This window comes from Schistocerca americana, chromosome 7 (assembly GCF_021461395.2).
Source record: "Schistocerca americana isolate TAMUIC-IGC-003095 chromosome 7, iqSchAmer2.1, whole genome shotgun sequence".
Lineage (NCBI taxonomy): Eukaryota > Metazoa > Arthropoda > Insecta > Orthoptera > Acrididae > Schistocerca > Schistocerca americana.
The window spans coordinates 101790087-101815194 of NC_060125.1; the positions used below are offsets into that span (position 1 = coordinate 101790087).

General features: G+C 40.4%; 1 protein-coding gene across 6 annotated transcripts in view; it reads right to left on the reverse strand.

Moving 5' to 3' along the window:
* Window positions 1-25108, reverse strand: part of LOC124622468 (trans-1,2-dihydrobenzene-1,2-diol dehydrogenase-like) — a 102777-nt gene that overhangs the window by 57604 nt on the left and 20065 nt on the right. For all 6 annotated transcript variants that reach the window (XM_047148174.1, XM_047148173.1, XM_047148176.1 and 3 more), the window contains exon 2: window positions 21053-21254. In XM_047148174.1, the coding sequence (XP_047004130.1) occupies window positions 21053-21254 (202 nt within the window). The remainder of the gene's footprint in view (window positions 1-21052; window positions 21255-25108) is intronic.

Sequence of the window (25108 nt, forward strand, 5' to 3'; positions counted from 1 at the left end):
GAGTCCAGTGTGCTAACCACTGCGCCACCTCGCTCGGTAAGCTTTGTGGAACTGATGGCTTTACACACAATTAGTTTGAATCGTACTTGACAAACAAAATGCAAAAAATCGTGCTGAATAATTCAAACTATGTTGAAAGTAGAGAAAATTTTTGTGACTGGGAAGAAATCACAAGGTTCAATTTTTGGTCCAGCCCTGTTCCCTAGATAAGTAAATGATGTCCCCTTAACATTCAGCAAGCACAACATACTTTTTTCACACAATACTAGTGTTATAACAAACACAGTTCCAGAGAAAGCAACAGAAGAGATTGCTAATTGCTGTGGTGCCCAGGGGCACCAGCCAAAAAACGCAAAACGGCTATAATGCTTGTGTTACAGAAAGCAATGCTCACTCGGTCCATAGCAGCCATAAGGGATTTTCAAGTATACCACCAGGAGGCACACTCAGAGCTGTGGACCCCCAGGTACCTCACACGTAGCAGCAAGAGGTTCTGGTCTCATCGCAAGACCATGACTACATCCGTTCACGAGTTATTATGGGGGCGGCACATCTCTTCTGGAGAACAGTTATTGAAGGAAATCCAAGGACCACCACAAGCAGTTCCCATCGACGAGAACTGGCTGATCCATGCACCTACTGTTTGCAGTCTCTCAATTAAGCCCTTGGTGACATGCCATCGATAAAGACAAGTTAACGCTAAGAAATAGGCTTCTCCACTGAAAAACAGATCTTCAGGTGTTGGTCATTTCAGTGTTTATTTCCGGCTCCAGGGAGTTAGTTGAAATCAAATCCGCAGAATTGCATTTCGGTTGCATTTGCAGGAGAGGTGGTGTTAATTTGTAATTATAAATTGCAACGAGCAGTTTCTTTCATTTTTGGAAGGTAAAAAGAAGCTATTGCACTCCTACTGGGATTTTCTTTCAATCAGGAACCATAAACAGATTTTGCAGTGGTGATGAGGATTTTACTGAACTGATTAGAGTATGTGTGCCACGTTCCAGGTAGATCAGGAACAAGTAATGTCCCTGCCACCGAATGTAGACATTACACATCCAGATGTTCTTGCTTTGAAGGTGCCCCTACAGATACTGCGGAGCCTGGGGTCCAGCTCGCTGCCCAGCTATGCTCAGGTGCATCGGCACGACTGCCCTTTCAACCCTTTGACAGGAAAATTGAGCCTTGGGCCTGCTACAAAGCCCGATTAGAACATAATTTTGCAGTGTACAACGTCTGTGGCAATCAGCAGCAGTGCGCTTTCTAATGGCCAATGTGGGACCCGCAACCTACCAGTTGCTACAACAGTTACATCTCCCAGCAAATGGCTCTGAACACTATGGGACTTAACTGCTGAGGTCATCAGTCACATCTCCCAGCAACCACACTTAGTGAAGAAAAGCTTAGCTGATTATTTTGACACTCAGATACACATTACTGCAGCACAACACACGATTTTTAACTAGGGTCTCTCCCAGGAATGCTGGTTACGATGTGTTAACGAACAATGCAAGCTCCCTTATGCATCAGCTCTGGTCCACAACGTGATTTTAGTTCACACACCTGACAAAGTCTCTGGCAGGATCTCTTGAAGATCAAAGATCTGTCACTCGACTCATGTCTTCACATCATTCAGGCTCTTGAGCAATCAGTCAGAGCAGCAGCTTCCATCCAAGATCCAGCTCTGGTATTTGTCTTCCATCATGAACTGGAAGCATAGCAGCAGCAGTTGGTGTCAAAGTCTGAAAAAGACCGTCCAGAACACGTCGTTTCAAACAATTTCCATCTTGTAAATAATGTTTTGTTACCCATCCGCAACACCAATGCCGTTTCCATAAGGCAACGTGTACAGCCTGCGGTAAGTCCGGCCACAAAGATAAAGTTTGTCACTCGTCCACTTCCATGTCCATAGACTGGGCACAGGATGACACCAGGGGGATCCTTCCCATCCAAATTTTCCAGATGTGCCACTGGTACATGCTGTACTCCCACATTCTAATCAGCTGCTGTCAAAACAGATTGAGCTAGTAAGCAAACCAGTCACTTTCCAAACTGATACATGGTCATCGACTACGATAATCAACAGATCCCCTCCACTGCGCCACTTCACAACAAAGTTATGTAGTTTTAGTAATGACCTCATTTCCATGGCAAGATGCTTTCGGATTAGACTCCATCTTTGCGCCACAGTAACCACAGCGAGGATTCTGGAAGTTGCGTCCCCTGCGGCCTGTACACTGCTTGGCCAAGACTTATTCCATATCTTGTGCTTCGAGATCTACAACACCTCTGAAACTGTCCACACCCTGGGCCTCTGACCCTACACCACTGACCTTCTAGTGAAATTTGGGCCACTGTTCCAGAAGTCATCGGTGGGGGTTTCGAGGTTCCAGGCACATACTGAATTACCCACTACGGTCAAAAAATTTTTAAGGCCTGCTGTGTTGAGTTTGTTCTTTGGGATTAGCTTCAACTGGAATTTCAATGCCTCCACGGCAAGGGCGTCTTCATTTCAGTCACGCATAGCCAATGGGCTTCCCTCATCACGATTGTGGAAAAACTGCTGGGTGCTGTCCAAATTTGTGGTAACTTCAAGGACACTGTGAACACCTAGTCCTTAGATGCTGCATATCCCATTCCCAAGCATGAGGACATTGTTTCCTGTCTCACTGGGGAGAGCATGAGGGGAATGGGGGAGGGTTATGGTGTTCATTAAAATCTATCTTCAGGATCCTTATCACCAGCTCCCATTGGACACCAACACCCAGCAGATTGCAGTCATAAACATTCCTTTGGGATTGTTCCAATACATGCAGCTTCCATTCGGCATTGCCAGTGCTCCAGCACTCTTCCATATGTACTTGTAAAGGATGTCCCAGAGACAATAAGCTACCTCAGTGATATTCTGGTCACTGGAAAGAATACAGCAGATCTCATCCGGAATCTCGACAAGCTCTTCTCCACATTCACAGCGGCGGTCCTTGACAAATGTTCTTTTTTCGTCCGCCAGGTTGAGTATTTATGCAGGGTGTATACGTGGAAAAGGAAAAAAAATTCCCCGATTTTTCCCGGTTAAAAATACACGTTCTCCCGGGTGACAGTATATTTTTCCTTATCAATCCTTTGAATGGTTATGGTTTTATATGCGGGCGTACAATTCCCCGGCACTTTAGAAAACGAAACTCAGGGAAAAAGACATATTTTGAAAAAATCTTTATGTGCATCTACATGTACGCCGTGTATTTTCGTATTACGAAAGTATACATTGGAATTCCACCAAACACTGCACGTTATTTTCCGCATAATTGAAACCGAGATTTCGATGCACTTTTGTAAGCGTTTGTAGCTCATGTCACGTGATCTCGCCAGCCGATGACAGCGGATATTCGGAGCATAGGACACGTAATGAAGTCAGCCAACAGCAGCATCACTGTTAAGTAGCACGAACACACAAACAGGGAAAGTTAATAGTTTAAATATATACATAGTTCTGTTACAAGTACAGCAAAGCTTTCACATATAAAATTGGTCTCTAAGGTTAATAAACTGCAAGAGAAGCTAAGCTTTTGCATGTAATGTTGATCTTTTTGCGTGTGTTACACTTTAAGATATATCACACAAATATGCCAGTAAAATTTTTAATAATGACATAAATGTCTGATCTTCAGGGTTTGAAATTCTTTTAAATGGCTCATCATCAAAGTGATGATTTTCAAATTTGAGTCTAACACTCTGTGGTTTAATAAATTCATGCTACATTCTTGCACATAGTTCAACTTAGGTAAAAGGATATTTACTTTGAAAGTAATGCTTTTCAAACCACTATTTGCAATATTTTCCTGCAACCTGTTAGAAATAGGTTCATTTCAGCAAATGCCAGGGAGCGCAGATAACAGGCGACACCGCGCTTGGGTAGCTATCATGATGTAGGAAGCCTGTATGTAGGTACGTGTAAAATATTAAAAGATCATACATTATGGCATAAAAGACACAAGACATCAGAGGATACTGCAAGAGCATCGGAATTTCGTGAACCATATTAAAGTGTGCACATTTTAAGTGCATACCTAAAGGGCACATTCGTAAGTCCAGATTCGCAATGAAGTAGACCTCGACGTGATATTAAGCTTTTCAGTGTGGTTTTCGGGATGTAAATTTTCTTGGAGCACCAGTACTGTATTATGTCATGTTTGGGTCTTTATTATGGCATAAAGGTGGAAATAAAATAAAATCTGAAACTAATGACATATTTCAGCCTTCCGTAATTATGTGAATGTGTTTTAATTCACTTGATAGCTCCCGGCCACAGATATCCGTTTTGTTTTCATTTGACATGAAAGTAAGCGAAGGGCAAACAGCAAAATCACTAAATGTAAACACGGGTCATGTGGAGACTATCTACTATTACTCAGACTGCTCTGCGCATCAGACCCGGAACTACGACATTTGCGAAGCAGGCCAATACTTAAAATAAAAAAAAAAATTATTTTCAAAATATGGTCATCTTGTTGCACACATCTTTCTGAAAAGTCTGAAACATAAAACATATGTATTCGAGGAAATGTAAGACATATTATTTGTTCTTAAGTATGCCAAAGTGCAGTGCCAAGCCTCTTCATAAAGCATTTTTCTACCACACATCCAAACTATATTCAGGGGAGTGAAAATTGAAATGTCCTGTGGTGCCTCTCCTGCTCCCAGTCGGCCGGTTCGACAGCCTGCCCCTCTTGAAAAAAAAATCTCGCAATTAATAGCAGATGGGATTACTTGTAATAGAGAGAACAACAACTCTTCAGAAAATTTTAAGTCTTTATTGACTATTAGTTAATAACTTGCTGTTTTGTGTGACATAAAATTAAATATAGGATATATAAAATCAATACTGTCAAGAGATAAGCAAGAAATTACACATTTCTTCAAACCTTATCTCCTAGCATTTTTTTCTCTCTAATCTTGCTACAGCTTTACATGGCGTGCTTTCCATTCTGCGAAAGAATCTATTACCTCATCAAAGTTCGTCGAACAATTTGCTACATGAAAAATCGAAATGTCGTTATCTAATACTGAAAAAGCTGTTAATACAAATAATACCCAAGACTGGTGTGGTTTCTTGATTTGATTACGTCTATTTTGTCACTGTCTGCTAGATAAAACAAAATAGGCCTTTCTAATATGGCTGCAATTTTGTAACACACCAAATAAACTAGACTGTTTTGGCACAAATGGCCATTTTTATAACACGACAGAATATAATTCACAAAGTACCAATATCAAATGCCTATTAGGCCTACAACAAGCAAAAAGTTTTATGTTAGGAAATCGTTTCACATATCATTCATACGCACCAGCTTCTCAAGCATGAGATCGAAAAGTATTATTACGAAATTTTTATATACGAGGTGCGGCTAGAAAAAAACCGGACTGATGCTGGAAAAAACATTTATTTACAATTATTTACAATTTCATGTTATCTCCTTCAATGTACTCTCCTCCTCGGTCTCTACACCGCTCCATACGAATTTTCCACTGTTCATAGCAATGCTGCAGATCATTTTCGGTAAGTCCATACATTACTTCCGTCGCTTTTTCTTTTACTGCTTCAACAGTCTCAAATCCAGTTCCTTTCAAAGCTGACTTGACTTTAGGGAAAAGAAAAAAGTCACAGGGGGCCAAATCAGGTGAGTAGGGTGGATGATCTAAGATGGGAATGTTGTGTTTTGCCAAAAACGTCTTCACTGACAACGCACTGTGAGCTGGGGCATTGTCTTGGTGAAGGATCCATGACTTTTTTCTCCACAAATCGTTCCGTTTTCTCCGTACTCGCTCACGTAGGGTAGCCAGGACGCTAATGTAGTAATGCTGATTCACTGTTTGTCCCTGTGGTACACAATCAATGTGCACAATCCCTTTGATGTAAAAAAAAAAACACAATCATCATTGCCTTGAATTTCGATTTTGACATTCGAGCTTTTTTTGTCGTGGAGAACCAGGAGTTTTCCAATGCATCGATTGCCGTTTAGTTTCGGGATCGTAAGTAAAAAACCACGATTCATCGCAAGTAATAACATTTTGTAAGAAGGTGGGATCACTTTCAATGTTTTCCAGGATGTCAGAACAAATCATTCTTCGGCGTTCCTTCTGTTCAATTGTGAGACACTTTGGAACCATTTTTGAACACACTTTGTTCATGTTGAAACTTTCATGAAGAATCTGCCTAACACTTTCCTTGTCAACTCCTGTTAACTCAGACACTGCTCTGATTGTTAAACGGCGATCTTGTCGAACAAGTTTACCGATTTTTTCAATGTTTGCATCAGTTTTTGCTGACAATGGTCTGCCAGTGCGAGTGTCATCACTGGTGTCTTCGCGGCCATCTTTAAATTGTTTAAACCACTCAAACACTTGTGTTCGCGATAAACAATCATCGCTGTACACTTGTTGTAACATTACAAACGTTTCACTTGCAGATTTTCCTAGTTTGAAACAAAATTTGATGTTAACACGCTGTTCTTTCTGTACACTCAACATTTTCCGACGCACAGACAAAACGTCAACTACTTAAAACAGACGCCACGGGCAGACTGAGTGCAGGAGGCAGATGAAACTTGAGCAGTAGGCGGAGCGAGAGTCACGTGACAGGCCACGCGACTTTCAGCCTTATTGCATTCGTTTTATTGTTTCACCAGCACTAGTCCGGTTTTTTTCTAGCCACACCTCGTAAATTTGGAATCATCTTATTCTTCCATAATTTGTGTGATATCCCCGTTTCTTCTCCTTCCTCGTTCTAACAATCTTGTCATCAATTCGGTAGCTATTGGTGCCACTGTCAAAATTTGTTCGCCGAACAACTTCACTAACCCTGCCAGAATCACATGTTTAGTTATCCCGTGATTATTTTCCGGTTAAGCGTTATTACGTGTTCGAACAACGTTTTCCGCGTTACTTCCAGAATAGAATGTATTAGCTGCTAGCCGGGGACTGTACTACTGATCCTTACTAGTGTAGCGATCTGTCAAAATGTCATTTTCTTGGATACACCGAGAAGATAATACGTAATCTTTCTCACCTGTCATTCCTGTCAGTCGTTTATTTCCATTCTGGTAGTTTGAATCTATGAATTTCGCTAGTAATTATAACAATGCTGATCATTCGCAAACCCAATCAACCACAAAATCAGACAGTGATTGTCATTCATCCGTTCAGCTTTACTCCCTCAGCTCGTACAGCCCCGTCCCCTTTTGTCTACGAAAGTTTATTTCTAGATGTGACGAGGATTCAATGCATGCATTCAAAAGTCAACTTATGATTCAGTCAGAAATCAACTTAAAATGTTGTTACAAAACCAACAGGGAAGCGTTTCAAAATCAAATGAATAATCGATAGACAAACGTTCGCTGGATGCTAGGCGCTTTGTGAAACAAATTTTTTTCCTCAAGAATATGAATTTGGCGCCCCCTTTTGCTGGTAGCATCTAGCAGCTTGCTGCGGCTGCTTGAACAGCCAACAGCCACATTCCTGCAGCCAGAAGCAGGAGAATCTACTACTCAAACGTGACTCAACTGTGAATGCGCACAAGCCCGCTCGTAACTCTAAAACGAATCCAATGTAAACAGTTGTGACTTCACGTTCATTGGAGGCAATTTGTTGTTATGAAGCACTGCATAGTCTTCCTAAAGCCTTTGGCACATTTTCAATTGGCACACGCTTGCATGAGCACTGTGTGTCGTTGTTGTACATGGCGCATTTCCTATGCAATTTAAGTTATTTTGGTTTTTTTCTTTCGTTCATGTTTTATTGTTGAAGTATTATTCTGCAGTAGTGGGATACAGTAAAATCCTTTGTTAGAGATTCGGTTCTTACCAGTCAAAATTACAAAAATTTAACTGTTAATTTAAACAATGAAAAATTCCCGGAATTCTAAAAATATCCCGGTTTTTTCCGTTTTCTCCTGGATGAAAAAATTCCCGGGTTTTTCCCAGATCTCCCGGTTGTCCTGGGTCGTATACACCTTTTATGACATATCTTCACCGCTTCCAGCATACGGCATATGCTGCAGCATGTGTCTGTCAACCAACAATTACTGGCTTCCACAGATGCGTACCAGCTAGAGTCTGAACTACTATATATGGTTCACTTCCCATGCCGTGACCATTGTGGAGCTACTACACCACTTGCTCCATAAGAACGTGCCATGGATATAGCCTTCCCAATATGATATTTTCCATGACCTGAAGTAGGCCCTCTTCCAGCCTACTTCCCTAATGGCATACAATCCAACGAAACCACTGGTGTTAGTGGCTGATGCTTCTGACTACAATATCCGCACAGTTTCGTCCCACACTGGGAATGGCATGGAGCGATCCATCATATTTGTATCCAAGACTCTCATGGCAACACAGAGGAACCACAGCCAAATAGAAAAGGAAGCTTTGGCCATCATCTTTGGTATCAAACGCTTCCATGATTACATTTATGACTGCCATTTCACACTCGTGAGAGATCATAAATCTATACTGCACCTCTTCTAGTCTTCAGCAACAATACCGACCCACATGGCACAGTGGCTGGAACGGGTGCTCTGTTTCTCTCAGGATTTGCCAATGATATTCAATATCGCCCTAATGCTGTCCATACCAATGCCAACTTCCTATCACAATTACCTGTTGGTCACAATCCGGAATTCAGTGAGACTCCAGAAGTATGTTTTCATGTGTACAGTGAGGCTGCAGATGTCATAGCCCATCTCCCAATTGACACACATCTCGTGGGACAACACATGCTGAATGATCCTGTCCTCCAGGAGGTTTTGTGTTATACAACACAAGGATGGCTCTGAGCACTATGGGACTCAACTGCTGTAGTCATAAGTCCCCTAGAACTTAGAACTACTTAAACCTAACTAACCTAAGGACATCACACAACACCCAGCCATCACGAGGCAGAGAAAATCCCTGACCCCGCCGGGAATCGAACCCGGGAACCCGGGCGTGGGACACAAGGATGGCCCACGGACATTAAACATCTCACATATCAGATTCCAAGCCTTCTGGACCAGGCTGCATGAGGCGTCATCCTTGCATTGTGTTGTGTTATGTTGATAAGGGTGCCTTGGGCCGTGCTCAGGTACTCACTCCCAGCACACACTGGTATAATGTTCTTTGGCTTTTCTGTGATGACCATTGGTGAACCATTCTGAACAAGTGTCTCACCTGGCAATACATCTACTGGAGGGGTATCAATGCAGAATATTGCCAGAACGGTGAAGGAGTGTTGCACAATTCAAAGCAAGCAAGCGGTGGCCCCATCCCGCCTCGGTAGGTGTTTTCAATTACCCACCCATGGTGCCATGATGCCTCCTTGGTCCTATCTCCATGTCTCCATTTGGATTTTGCAGGCCCATTCCTCAGCTCTATGTGGCCCCTGGTTGCGGATGTGAGCAGTGGATCCCCTTAGTGTTTCGCATACAGTCCACAACTTCAGTAACAATGATCCAGGTGCTATTCTGCTTGTTTGCCTTCGAAGGCATCCCAAAATCCATGGTCGCTGACAATGGCCCCCAATTTACATCGTCAGAGTTTTGGGACTTCTGCACCTCAAATGTTATACTACTAGAACAGTGCCTTAACCATTTTGGATTAATGGATGGCATTGGTTTTCTCTGCAGGATCCGGTGTAGGTGCAGATATACGAACAAGATCATCAGCAGTGGCAGCCTGCCTTCATTCTCCGTTTGACTGCACATACGATTGTCAAAGTCCAGCTGCTGCAAGAATGCCACTGTTGCCGGCATATCAATCAAGTCCAGGCCTGTCACAGATCCAATGTAACAATGGACACACTAACTCCTCCTTCAGTTCCAGATTCCCACAATAAGACCTCCCAAGGCCAGATGCAGTTCATTGTGACACTCATCCTACGCTAACAGGGGTAGATCCGGTTCTGACCCCCCATCCCAAAGATGGCGAAGACTCCAACACTGTCAAGACCTCTGGGGCCTACCATTGCCTCGACGCACCAATAGGCAAGATTGTGCCTGATCACATCGAAAGATCATACCTACATCCGGTCACAAGTTACTAGGGGGCAGCATGTCTCTTTCGGAAGAATAGGTATCAATGGAAACCCAGGGACCACTGCAGACAGTTCCCGTCAATAAGAGCATCGGAATTTCCTAAACCATACTAAAACGCATAATTCGGCTTTAAGTGCACATTGGTTTGTCCAGATTCAAAATTAAGTAGGTCCCACCTGGTATTATGCTTTTCAGTGTGGTTTTTGGGATATACATTTTCTTGGAGTACTAGTAGAGTACTATCTCATATTTGGTTCATTATGGCATAATGCCATACATGGCAGAAGATGAAAGCGTGCACTTTTAAATTCAGCGAACAATTGGAACTAGCGAATATTGTGGAATGAAACATTTTGTTTCAAATAAATTGATTGCCTAAGTGGAAAAGATTAATAAAGCCAATTTTCTTTAGCAAACTGACAAAAATGACTTCACTGTTCTGCAATGCGATTAATGCTCGACTGCCAAAAACTTGGAAATAAAATAAAATCAGAAAACTGAAACTAATAAGATATTTTTGCCTTCTGTAATATGTGAAAGTATTTTAAATTCACTTGATAGCACCCAGCCACAGAAATCCATTTTGTTTTCATTTGACGTGGGAACTGTAAACGAAAAGAAACAGTGAAATCAGTTAACGCAAACATGGGTCACAACTGAGACAACTCTGCACATGCACGAATCTGGCAGCCAGGGCGCGTGAGAAAAATTTTTCTCGTTACCATCTGGCTGCTTCCTGCCACTGCCGATACAGCTAACAGTCACACTTCAAGTAGCCGGAAACGGCAGAAGGTACTGCTCATACGCGAGTCAACTGCGCATGCGCCATGAGCCCGCTGGCAACTGCTCACAGGGAACTAATGTAAACAGTTGTGACGTTACGCTCATAGAAAGGAGTTTACTGTTACAAAGTATTACATAGTCTACGCCCTAAGGACTTTGACACATTTTTGCTGTTTGCAGACGCTTGTGCATGCACGGTGTTTTGTTGCTGTGAATGGGGCATTTCCTTTGCAAATAAAGTTTTATTTTTTCTCTCATTTATGTTTTATTGCTGCAGTATTATTCTCCAGTAGCAGGATACAGTAATGTTCTTGGCTATACTAACAATTCTTACCAATAAAAATTACAAAAATTTGACTTAAAACTAAAGAAATGAAAAATTCCCAGGTTTTTTCATGGTTTTCTCCTGGATGAAATAATTCCCGGATTTTATTTTGGCTGTAACTGCAGGGGAGGCAGTTTTAATTTGTAATTATAAATTGTGACAATTTTGGTTTTCAGAAGAACATAAAGAAGCTGTAGTACTCCATTCAATTAGGAATAATAGATTTTGTGCTAATAATGTTTTTCAAAGAATTATTAAATGGTTCTCTGAAAATGGACTCTCCCTTACTTTTGAGAAAACACACTATATACATTTCTGCACAACAGTCATACCAACAATTAGTGAAATGGGTAGAATGCTTCAATTTACATATTGATGTAAACTTGAACTGGAAGAAGCAAATTACTGAGCTCCTCAAACAATTATCTTCAGCTACTTTTGCTCTACATATGATTACTAGTCTTGGAACCAAACAAATCAACTTCCTGACATATTTTACATATTTCCACCCAATAATATCTTATGGAATAATTTTCTGGGATAGCTCATCAAGTATAAAGAAAGTACTGATTGCATGAAAGTGAGCACTCAGGACTAAAAAATAATACGTTCATTAATGTTAGGGTAGACATCCTGTAAACTGATTTGCTGCACATCACAAATGTGGCTGCCAATATTTTCTGCACCAAGTACAGGGTGTATACACAGACAAGTAAAAAAAATTCCCGGATTTCCCGGCTAAAAATACGCTTTCTCCCGAGTGAAAACACACTTTTTCCGTGTTAAGCGATGGTATATTTTCCCTCGGGACTACAAAACTTATCAATCCTTCGAATGGTTATTGTTTTATACACGAGCATAGAATTTCCCAGCACTTTAGGAAACAAAACTTAGGGAAAAAGACACGTTTTGGAAATATCTTTGATGTACAGCATCATGTACACTGCGTATTTTCGTATTACGAAAGTATACATAGGAACACCACCAAACACCGCATGTTACTTTCTGAATCATTGAAATCAAGATTGCGAAGCGCTTTTGTAAGCTAGTCTTAGCTCATGTCACGTGATCTCGCTAGCTGATGACAGCAGATATTCAGAGCATAGGACACGTGATGTAGTCAGCTAACACCAACATCACTGTTAAGTAGCACGAATACACAAACAGGGAAAGTTAATAGTTTAAATATATACATAGTTCTGTTACAAGAACAGCAAAGCTTTCACATATAAAATTGGTCTCTAAGGTTAATAAACTGCAAGAGAAGCTAAGCTTTTGCATGTAATGTTGATCTTTTTGCGCGTGTTACACTTTAAGATATATCATACAAATATGCCAGTAAAATTTTTAATAATGACATAAATGATCTTCAGGGTTCGAAATTCTTCTAAATGACTTGTCATCAAAGAGTTGATTTTTAAATCAACGCTCTTTGATTTAAGAAATTCATGGTACATTCTAGCACATAGTTCAACTTACGTAAAAGGTTATTTACTTTGAAAGTAACGCATTTCAAACCACCATTTGCAATATTTTCCTGAGACCTGTTAGAAATAGGTTCGTTTCAGCAGTTGCCAGAGAGCACAGATAACAGGCGACACTGCGCTTGTGCAGCTACCATGACGTACAAAGCCCGTATGTAAATACGTGTAAAACATTAGAAGATCATACATTGTCATAAAAGAAACAAGACATCAGAGGATACTGCAAGAGCATTGGAATTTCGTTAACCATACTAAAATGTGCACTTTTGAAGTGCATACTTAAAGTGCATATTCGTACGTCCAGATTCCCAATGAAGTAGACCTCGGCCTGATATTAAGCTTTTCAGTGTGGTTTTCGGGATGTAAATTTTCTTGGAGCACCAGTTCATTGGAAGAATCCTAAGGAAATGCAATTTGAAAACAAAGGAAATAGGTTACAGTACGCTTGTTCGCCCACTGCTTGAATACTGCTCAGCAGTGTGGGATCCGTACCAGATAGGGTTGATAGAAGAGACAGTGAAGATCCAACGGAGAGCAGCGCGCTTCGTTACAGGATCATTTAGTAATCGCGAAAGCGTTACGGAGATGATAGATAAACTCCAGTGGAAGACTCTGCAGGAGAGACGCTCAGTAGCTCAGTACGGGCTTTTGTTAAAGTTTTGAGAACATACCTTCTCCGAAGAGTCAAGCAGTATATTGCTCCCTCCTACGTATATGTCGCGAAGAGACCATGAGTATAAAATCAGAGAGATTAGAGCCCACACAGAAGCATACCGACAATCCTTAGTCCAATGCTGGACTGTCAGAAAGGTGGAAATAAAATCAAATCTGAAACTAATAACATATTTTAGCCTTCCGTAATTATGTTAATGTATTTTAAATCACTTGACAGCTCCCAGCCACAGATATCCATTTTGTTTTCATTTGACGTGAGAGTAAACAAAGGGGAAACAGCAAAATCACTACACGTAAATATGGGTCACGTGGAGACTACCCATTATAACAAAAGACTGCTCTGCGCATCAGCCCCAGATCTACGATATTTGCGAACCGGGTCAATACTAAAAAGAAATCGAGTTTTCAAAAATATGTTCATCTTGTAGTGCACATCTTTCTGAAAAGTCTGAAGCATAAAATGTGTGTTCGAGGAAGTGTAAAACATGTTATTTGGTCTTAAGTGTGCCAAAGTGCAGTGACACGCCTCTTCATACAGTGTTGTTCTATAGCATGTCAATGTATTTTGCTCTGTGGAACTGAATCGTGTAGATTTTGTAATGGATGCCATCAAACCTACACAGGACAGTAGAAATTGAAATGTCCTGTGTTGCCTCTCCTGCCCCTAGTCGGCCCGTTTGACAGCCCCCCCCCCCCCCCCTTTTTTTTTTTTTTTTTTTTTTTTTAAATCTAGCAATTAAATGCGAATGGGATTATTTTTAATCGGGAGAACAAGAACTCTTCAGAAAATGTGCACTCTTCATTGTCTATTAGCTAATAACTTGCTGTTTTGTGTGACAAAATTAAATATAGGATACATAAAACCAATAACGACAAGAGACAAGCAAGAAAGTACACATTTCTTCAATCCTTAGCTCCTAGCATTTTTTTTCTCTCTAAGCTTGCTACAGCTTTACATGGCATGCTTTCCTTTCTGCAACACTATGTTACTTCATCGAAATTTGTCAAACATTTTGCTACATGAAAAATTGAAATGCCGTTACCAAATACTGAAAAAGCTGTTAATACAAATAATACCCAAGACTGGTGTTGTTTCTCGATCTGATTACGTCTATTTTGTCACTGTCTGCTAGATAAAACAAAATAGGCCTTTCTATTATTGCAGAAATTTTGTAACACACACCAAATAAACAAGACTGTTTAGGCACAAATGGTCATTTTTATAACACGACAGAATAATTCACGAAGTACCAATATCAGATACCTACAAGGCCTAATACAAGCAAAAAGCTTTATGTTAGGAAATATTTTCACATTTCATTCATACGCACCAGTTTCTCAAGCACGAGATCGAAAAGTAGTATTACAAAAATTATATAAAATTTGGAATCATCTTATTCTTCCATAATTTGTGTGATGTCCCTGTTTCTTCTCCTTCCTCATTCTAACAACCTTGCCATCAAGAATTCAAAATGGCTCTGAGCACTATAGGACTTAACTTCTGAGGTCATCAGTCCCCTAGAACTTAGAATTACTTAAACCTAACTAACCTAAGGACATCACACACACCCATGCCCGAGGCAGGATTCGAACCTGCGACCGTAGCGGTTGTGCAGTTCCAGACTGTAGCGCCTAGAACCGCTCGGCCACCAAGAAATCTGTAGCTATTCTGCCACTGTCAAAATTTGATTGCTGATTAACTTCACAAACCCCGCCAGAATCACAGGTTTAGTTATCCCGCAATTCTTCTCCGGTCAGGCGTTGTTACGTATTCTTAGAACACGTTTTCCACGTTGCTTCCAGAATAGAACTTAAGCGGCTGCTAGCCGGGGATTGTACAACTGGTCCTTACTAGTGTAACGATCTGGCCAAAAAATTTCTGTCAAAATTTCATTTTCTACGATACACCGACAAGATAATACGTAATCTTTGTCACCTGTTATTCCTGTTAGTCGTTTATTTCCACTCTGGTAATCTGAATCTATGGATTTCACTAGTAATTATAACAACGCTGAACATTTGCAAACCCAATCAACCACATAATCAGACAGCAATTGGCGTTCATCCATTCGGCTTTACTTGGCTCAGCTCATATAGCCCCGTCCCCTTTTGTCTGCGAAAGTTTATTTCTAGATGTGACGAGGATTCTCCTGACAGAGACATCACGTACGCTATGCACGCATTCAATAATCAACTTATGAGTCTTTCGGAAACCAACTTAAAATGTGTTCAAAAATGTTCAAAAACCTACAAGGATGTGTTTCAAAATCATATGAATAATCGACAGACCAACGTGTGCTGGATGCAAGGCACTTTGTGAAACAAGTTTTTTCCCCTCAAGAATATGAATTTGGCGCCATCTTTTCCCAGTAGCATCCATCTGCTTGCTGTGACTGCTTGCACAGCCAACAGCCACATTCCTGTGGCTAGAAGCGGGAGAATCTACTACTCAAACGCGACTCAACTGCGCACGCGCATGAGACCGCTCGTAACTGCTAAAACGAATCTATTATATGTACACAGTTGACTTCACGCTCATCGGAGGCAATTTGTTGTTATGAAGCATTGCATAGTCTTCCTAAAGCCTTTGACACATTTTGCTGTTGGCAGACGCTTGCATGAGCACTGTGTGTCATTGTTGTATTTGGCGCACTTCCTTTGCAATTTGTTATTTTCGTTTTTTTCTCTGGTTTATGTTTTATTGTTGAAGTATTATTCTGCAGTGCGGGAATACAGTAATATCCTTTGCTAGAGTATTGGTTCTTACCAGTCAAAATTACAAAAATTTACTGTAAAACTAAAACAACGAAAAATTCCTGGAATCCTAAAAAATTCCTGAGCTTTTCCTGGTTTTCTCCCGGATGAAAAAATTCCTGGGTTTTTCCCGGATCTCCCAGTTGTCCCGGGTCGTATACACCCTGAAGTAGCTTCATTCAAATGATCTATGGAACATGTAACTAACAAGTTACAAGCTACTTGGTGCAGCAAATACTGGTAGCCACATTTGCTGTTTTTGTAAGAAGTAAGTTACTTAATTATTGACTATTAACAACAGGGTGTATACGTGGACAGAGAAAAAAAATTCCTGGATTTTTCCCGGATTTCCCGGTTAAAAATTCACTTTCTCCCGGATGAAAACACACTTTTTCCGGTTATTAAGAGACAGTATATTTTCCCTCGGAACTGTGAAACTTATCAACCTTTTGAATGGTTATATTTTTATACACGGCGTAGAATTTCCCGGCACTTTAGAAAACAAAACTCAGGGAAGAAAACCCTTTCTAGAAAGATTTTTATTGTGCAGCAGCATGCACGCTGTACATTTTCGTATTACGAAAGGGTAAATTCGAATTCCACCGAACACCACATGTTACTTTCCGAACCATGTAATCGAGCTTGCGAAGCACTTTTGTAAGCCACTCATAGCTCATGTCACGTGAGCCCGCCAGCCGATGACAGCGGATATTCAGACTTCAGGACATGTGATGTAGTCAACTAATAGCAACATCACTGTTAAGAAGCGCGAATACACAAACAGGAAAAGTTAATCTTTTAAATTAATATACATAGTGCTGCTACAAGAAAAGCAAAGCTTTCACATATAATGTTGATATTTTTTGCGCGTATATGTATATCACACAAATGTGCCAGTAAAGCCGGCCGGAGTGGCCGAGCGGTTCTAGGCGCTACAGTCTGGAACCGCGCAACCGCTGCGGTCGCAGGTTCGAATCCTGCCTCGGGCATGGATGTGTGTGATGTCCTTAGGTTAGTCCAGCAGTTAAGTCCCACAGTGCTCAGAGCCATTTGTACCATTTTTGTGCCAGTAAAAATTTTAGCCGAGTACAGTGACTTGTCCTTAAAGTTTTCCACAAGTAAAATTATCTACTGCAAAGGAGAGAGAGATTCCCGTAGCACTACATCAATTTGCTCATAATGACGGCATGAATGTCTTATCTTCTGGGCTGGAAATACTTGTAAATGGCTCGTCATCAAATGCTCTGTGATTTAAGAAATTCATCGTACATTCTCACACATAGTTCAACTTGCGAGAAAGGAAATTTACTTTGAAAGTAACGCTTTTCAAACCACCATTCACAATATTTTCCCACGACCTGTTAGAAATAGGTTCGTTTCAGTAGTCATCAGAGAGCACCAGATAACAGGCGCCACCGCACTTTGGCAGCTGTTATGATGCAGGAAGCCCGTATGTTCGTACTTGTAAAACATAAAAAGATCTTACATTATGTCATAAAAGAAAATAAGACATCAGAGGATACTCCAAGAGCAACGGAATTTCGTGAACCATACTAAAATGGGACATTTAAAGTGCATACTTAAAGAGCACATTTGTATATCTAGATTCTCAATGAAGAAGGCCTCGACCTGATATTAAGTTTTTCAGTGTGGGTTTCGGGATGTAAATTTTCTTGGAGTACCAGTACTGTAGTAACTCATTTTTGATTCTTTATTGTGACATAATTCCATACATGCTAGAAGATGAAAATGTGCACCTGAAATGCAGCGAACATTTCAAATTTGCCAATAGTGAGGAACCAAACATTTCGTTTCAAATACACTGACTGCCTCAGCGTAAAAAGTTAATAAAAGTCAAATTTTTGCAGCAAACCGACAAAACTAACTTCATTGTTCTACAAGGCAATTAATGCACGACTGTCAGAAAAGTGGAAATAAAACAAAATCTGAAACTAATAACGTGTATTAGCCTTCTGTAATTACGTGACTGTATTTTAATTCACTTCATAGCTCCTGGACACAGAAATCCATTTTGTTTTCATTTGACGCGAGAGCAGTAAAGGAAGAGGAAACAGCAAAACCACTAAATGTAAACACAGGTCATGTGGAGACTACACACTTCCCCACCATAACTCAGACTGCTCTGCGCATCAGCCTTGGATCTACGATATCTCAGAACCGGGGCAATACTACGATAGTAGCCCCCCCTCCCCCTTGAGTGTTTGAGATACGATGTCAAAAATTTAAATATATTCATTTTGTAGCACAAATCTTTCTGAAGAGTCTGATACATAAAACATATATGTTCGAGGAAATGTAAGACATGTTATTTGGTCTTAAGTGTGCCAGAGTGCAGTGCCATCCCTCTTCACACAACATTCTTCTATCGCACGTCACTGTATTTCGCTCCATGGAATTGAAACGTGTATATTTTGAACTGCAGGCCATCAAACTACATTCAGGACAGTGGAAATTAAAATGTCCTGTGGTGCCTCTCCTGCTCCCAGTCGCCCGGTTTGACATCCTGCCCCTCTTTTTTCTTTCTTTCTTTCTTTTTTTGTTTTGTTTTTGGGATTATTTGTAACCGGGAGAACAAGAACTCTTCAGAAAATTTGCACTCTTTATTGCCTGTTAGCTAATAACTTTCTGTTTTGGGTGAGATAAATTAAATATAGGATACATAAAACCAGTAAAGACAACAGACAAGCAAGAGAGTACACATTTCTTCAATCCTTAGCTACTAGCAATGTTTTCGCTCTCTAATCTTACTACAGCTTTACATGGCGTGCTTTCCTTTCCTGTATAATACTGCGTACGCTGTTAATACAAATAGTACCGAAGATTGGTGTGGTTTCTCGGTCTGATTACATCTATTTTGTCACTGTCTGCTAGATAAAACAAAATAGGCCTTTCTAACACTGCAGAAATTGTAACACACACCAAATCAACGAGACTGTTTTGGCACAAATGGTCATTTTTATAACACGACAGAATATAATTCACCAAGACCAACATACAATGCCTATTAGGCCTACTACAAGCAAATAGCTCAATGTTAGGAAATGGTTTCACATTTCATTCATATGCTCCAGTTTCTCGAGCATAAGATCGGAAAGTAGTAGTACAAGATTTTTATATAAATTTGGAATCATCATGTTCTTCCCTAATTGGTGTGATGTCCCCGTTTCTTCTCCTTCCTCGTTCTAACAAACAATCTTGTCATGACTGAGTCTGTAATTATTCCTGCCTTTGTCAAAATTTATTCGCTGGTTAACTTCACTAACCCTGCCAGAATGCCGGCCAATGTGGCCGAGCGGTTCTAGGCGCTGCAGTCTGGAACCGGGCGACCGCTACGGTCACAGGTTCGAATCCTGCGTCGGGCATGGATGTGTGTGCTGTCCTTAGTTTAGTTAGGTTTAAGTAGTTCTAAGTTCTAAGGGACTGATGACCTCAGATGTTAAGTCCCATAGTGCTCAGAGCCATTGGACCATTTGAACCTGCCAGAATCACTGGTTTAGTTATCCCTGATTATTCTCCGGTTAGGCGTTATGTTCGTACAAACCACTTTCCGCACTACTTCCAGAATAGAAGTTAAGCGGCTGCTAGACGGGGACTGTACAACTGGCCCTTACTAGGGTAGCGTCTGCCCAAAACCTTTCTGACAAAATTTCATTTTCTTGGATACACTGAGAAGATAATAAGTAATCTATCTTGGCTGTTATTCCTGTCAGTCGTTTATTGCCACTCTGGCAGTCTGAATCTATGGATTTCAATAGTGATTATAACGCTGATCATTTGCAAATCCAGTCAACCACATAATCATACAGCGGTTCGGCTTTACTCCGCTCAGCTGGTATAACCCGGTCCCCTTTTGCCTGCAGGAAAGTTTATTTTTAGTTGTGACGAGGAATCCCCTGACAGACATCACGTACACTATGCACTCATTCAAAAATTAAGTTATGATTCATTCAGAAATCAATTTACAGAGTGTATTCTAAAACCAACAGGGATTCGTTTCAAAAACATATGAGTAATCGATAGACCAACGTGCGCTGGATGCTAGGAGCTTTGCGAAACAATGTTTTTTTATTCTCAAGAATATGAATTTGCCCCCCCCCCCCTTCCCGCAGTTATCATCCGGGTCAGATACATCGGTTTGCCCTTCCCCCGTGCTGCGCATGCGTGAATCTGGCACCTTGGGTGGGACAGTACAATTTTTCCCGGTAGCATCTAGCTGCGACTGCTTACACAGCCAACAGCCACATTTCTGTAGCCAGAAGAGGGAGAAGGTACAACTCATACGCCACTCAACTGCGCATGCGCATGAGCCCACTCGTAACTGCTATAACGAATCTAATGTAAACAGTTGTGACGTCACGCTCATCTGAGGCATTTTGTTGTTATGAAGCATTGCATAGTCTTCCTAAAGCCTTTGACACATTTTGCTATTGCCGAACGCTTGTATGAGCACTGTGTTTTGTTGGTGTATATGAAACATTTCCTTTGGAATTTATGTTTTATTTTCATAATTTTTTCTCGTTCACATTTTATTGTTGTACTATTATTCTGCAGTATCGGGATACAGTAATATCCTTTGTTAGAATATCGATTCTTACCAGTCAAGATTACAAAAATTTAACTGAAAACTAAAACAACGAAAAATTCCCGGAATTCTAAAATGTTCCCGAGTTTTTCCCGGTTTTCTCCCGGATGAAAAAATTCCCGGGTTTTTCTCGGATCTCCCGGTTGTCCCGGGTCGTACACACCCTGAACAAGCATACAGAGTAAATTCCCAATAGCAAATTTCTCTTCATGTATACTTTGAAGCATTCAATATTGCAGAAAAGTCTTCCTCTATGAAGGAACGTACAGAACACAATGTATTTACATTTATAGGAACTTGGGTTATAAATGGTAAAGATGGCACTTTGTAACAATATGGAAATAGGCATGCACACTCACCAACATTTGGGTCTTTCGCAAGCTCTTCGTAGGATCCATACACAGAAGGTATTTTGTGATGATTTCCAAATATCTGCGCTCTTTCAAACTCCCTGGCAGCTACAGCTACTACTTTGTGCTCATCATGAGACAGTGTGTTCAAGGCAACAACAAAATCATGGCTGATTCTGCCTGCACTTGCAATTCCCCACTTTGTTGCCATCTACAAATGACAATATGTTACATTATAAACTGTGATTTCTCTGAAAGATACATATAATAGAAGCAAAACTAAGTACTCTTAGCTTGGTGAAATTACAAGAGTAAAACTAAACTGGATAAATCACTAGGATTTTTTTGAGACACTTATCAATAGTGTCTTGTATTACAACATACTTAATTTACTTTTGATTAATTTCAAGGAATTTTACACTAGTATGGCCAAATTTATCACTCTTCAACCCGATAAGAATTCGTAAAACTTGTTTGTAATGGATAAGCTTCATCTTTGTTATTGGATGCTTCCCCTCCCTTATCAAATGTGTATCCTGCTGTGGTGAAGGTAGCTTGTGTGCCTCAATGATACAGACAGACATACCATACATGCAACGACATCAGAGCGGTATCTGTAGAGAGGCCACACAAACGTGTTTCTTGATGAGGGGTTGTGGCCTTTTCAATAGTTGCAGAGGCAACAGTGTAGATGACTGACTGATCTGGCTTTGTAACATTAGCCAACATGGCCTTGCTGTGCTGATACTGTGAATGACAAAGCGAGGGGACACTACAGTTGCTACTTTTATCAAGGGCATGTACCTCTAATTTATGGTTAAATTATAACAACAACCTCTTAGGTAAACTATTCTGGAGGTAAAATTTCCCCCATTCAGATCTATGGGCAGGAACTATGTAGGAGGATGTTGTCATCAGGAAAAACAAAACTGGCATTCTATGGTTTGGAGCAGATCAAATGTTAGATCTCTTAAATGGGTACACGGATTAAAGAATTTAAAACGGTATATGGATAGGCTGAAGTTAGATATAGTGCGAATTAGTGAAGGGCAATGGCAGGAAGAACAAGATTTCTTGTCAGCTCAGTACAGGGTTATCAACACACGGGAAGCATCAACCACAGTAGCGGAGTACGTATGGCGTGACATGCACATGGGGCTTTTTTAGGTAAGAGAAACCCTCCCTTGGGATCACAGGTTATTTGCCTGATACATTAGCCCCCACTGTCCTCAGAGAATGTTCGTCCACACAGATCAAAGACAGAAAAGGTTAATATGATTTTAGTAGACTGCAGGAGCATCCAAGGAAAGGTCTCAAATTACTATTACTTATAAAAGATTATAATGCACAGATAGTATCAGGAACAGAAAGTTGGTTGAAACCACATGTTAAAGACAATGGAACCTTACATTCGGATTGGAATATTTATCGTAAGTATAGTTTAGTCACCAATGGTGGCAGTGTGTTTATTGCAGTAAAGAGTTCAATAAAATCTAGCGAGGTATCATGGAATCCGATCGTGAATTAATCTGGATGAAGTATCAAAGATCAGTCAAAAATGATAATCAGAGGCTTTTATAGACCACCTGGGTCCAGAGCTCTAGCAGTAGAGCGCTTCAGACAGAACTTGGAGAATATTGTAAAAAAATTTCCTGCTCATGTAGCTGTAATAGGGGGTGACTTCAACTTGCGAGGTACAGATTAGGAGTGTCATGCTATCACAACTAGTGCCACGGACAGGGATTCATGTGGCATTGTTCTGGATGTCTTGTGTCTGAAAATTACTTTGAGTAGATAGAGAACCAACTCGTGAGGGTAAAATCTTAGACCTCCTGGCAACAAACAGAGCTGAAATTACTGAATCAGTTAACATAGAGGAAGGTATCAGTGATCCAAGGCTGTGATAGCATCTATGACAATTGGTCTTACAAAGAAAGGTAGGAAGATAATTTTGCTTAGCAAGAGTGACAGAACAAATGGAAAAAATTCAAAGGCATTGTGAAATATACTGTTGGCAAGTGTGTTCCAAGTAAGGTCTTAAGGGATGGGAAAGACCCATCGTGGTTTAATAGCTGTGTTATGAAACTAATATTTGACGGAATGTTATCTATCCCTTCTGCCTTATTTGATCATAAGTCCTCCAGAGCTCTTTTACACTCTGATTCTAATACTAGATCCCCTATCTCTTTTAAATCGACTCCTGTTTTTTCTTCTGTCACATCAGACAAATATTCCTCCTCATAGAGGTTTTCAGTGTATTCTTTCCATCTGTCTGCTCTCTCCTCTGAATTTAACAGTGGAGTTCTTGTTGCACTCTTAATGTTATCACACCTGCTTTTAATGTCACCGAAGGTTGTTTTGACTTTCCTGTATGCTGAGTTTGTCCTTCTGACAATCATTTCTTTTTCGATGTCTTCACATTTTTCCTGCAGCCATTTCATCTTAGCTTCCACGCACGTCCTATTTATTTCATTTCTCAGTGACTAGTATTTCTGTATTCCTGAGTTGCCCCCGGAACATTTTTGTACTACCACCTTTCATCGATCAATTGATTTATTTCTTCTGTTACCCCATGGTTTCTTCACTGTTACCTTCTTCGTACCTATGTTTTCCTTGCCAAATTCTGTGATTGCCCTTTTTAGAGATGTCCACTCCTCTTCAACTGTACTGCCTACTGAGCTATTCCTTACTGCTATTATCTATAGCCTTAGAGAACTTCAACTGTATCTCGTCATTCCTTAGTACTTCCATATCCCACTTCTTTGCGTATTGATTCTTCCTGACTGTCTTTAATTTCAGCCTACTCTTCATCACTATTACATTGTGATCTGAGTCTACATATGCTCCTGGGTACACCCTACAATCCAGTATCTGATTTAGGAATGTCTGTCTGACCTAAAAACAAATGTAAAGCTGCCTGGAAGATAGTCAAAAGTGAGATAAACATTGGGAAAGAAGAAATCATTAACCCAATTACTTGCAACACTCTCAACAAACACTTCATAAATTCAGTAAATGCCCATGTACCAAAAAGTGATGACTGAACTGATGCAGAAGTTTTTCTTTCCCAATCACAGAATAAAAGAGAGAAAAGTTTTAACTGGAGTAGAATAACTGCTACAGATATAAATAACTCTGTAAACAAGTTGAACAACTCTAGAACAGAAGACTGCTATGGATTCAGTAACTTTGTAAGAAAGGAAATTAGAACTCCTCTACTCTACCTTGCAAATAAAATCCTTGATGATGGCATTTTCCCTGATTGCCTTAAAATTACAGTTACACTCCCCATATACAAAAAGGGTGACAGAGAAATGCCAGATAACTATAGACCAATATCAGTTGTCCCTACACTGGCCAAAATCATAGAGAGCTGCTCACAAACACAGATTTACATGTATTTTGAGAGCAATAAATTACTTAATGACAGCCAGTTTGGATTTAGAACTAATCAGTCGACCATAAAAGCTATTGAAAGCCTGATAACTGAAATCCACGACGCTTTTGAAAGGAAACTGACCACCTGTACAACACTCATAGACTTAAGCAAAGCATTTGATTCAGTATCACATGAGATAATTATTAAAAAAAGACTATTATAGTTGTTGTTCTTGTGGTCTTCAGTCCTGAGACTGGTTTGCTGCAGCTCTCCATGCTACTCTATCCTGTGCAAGCTTTTTCATCTCCCAGTACCTACTGCAACCTACATCCTTCTGAATCTGCTTAGTGTATTCATCTCTTGGTCTCCCTCTACGATTTTTACCCTCCACGCTGCCCTCCAATACTAAATTGGTGATCCCTTGATGCCTCAGAACATGTCCTACCAAACGATCCCTTCTTCTGGTCAAGTTGTGCCACAAACTTCTCTTCTCCCCAATCCTATTCAATACTTCCTCATTAGTTATGTGATCTACCCATCTAACCTTCAGCATTCTTCTGTAGCACCACATTTCAAAAGCTTCTATTCTCTTCTTGTCCAAACTATTTACCGTCCATGTTTCACTTCCACACATGGCTACACTCCATACGAATACTTTCAGAAATAACTTCCTGACACTTAAATCT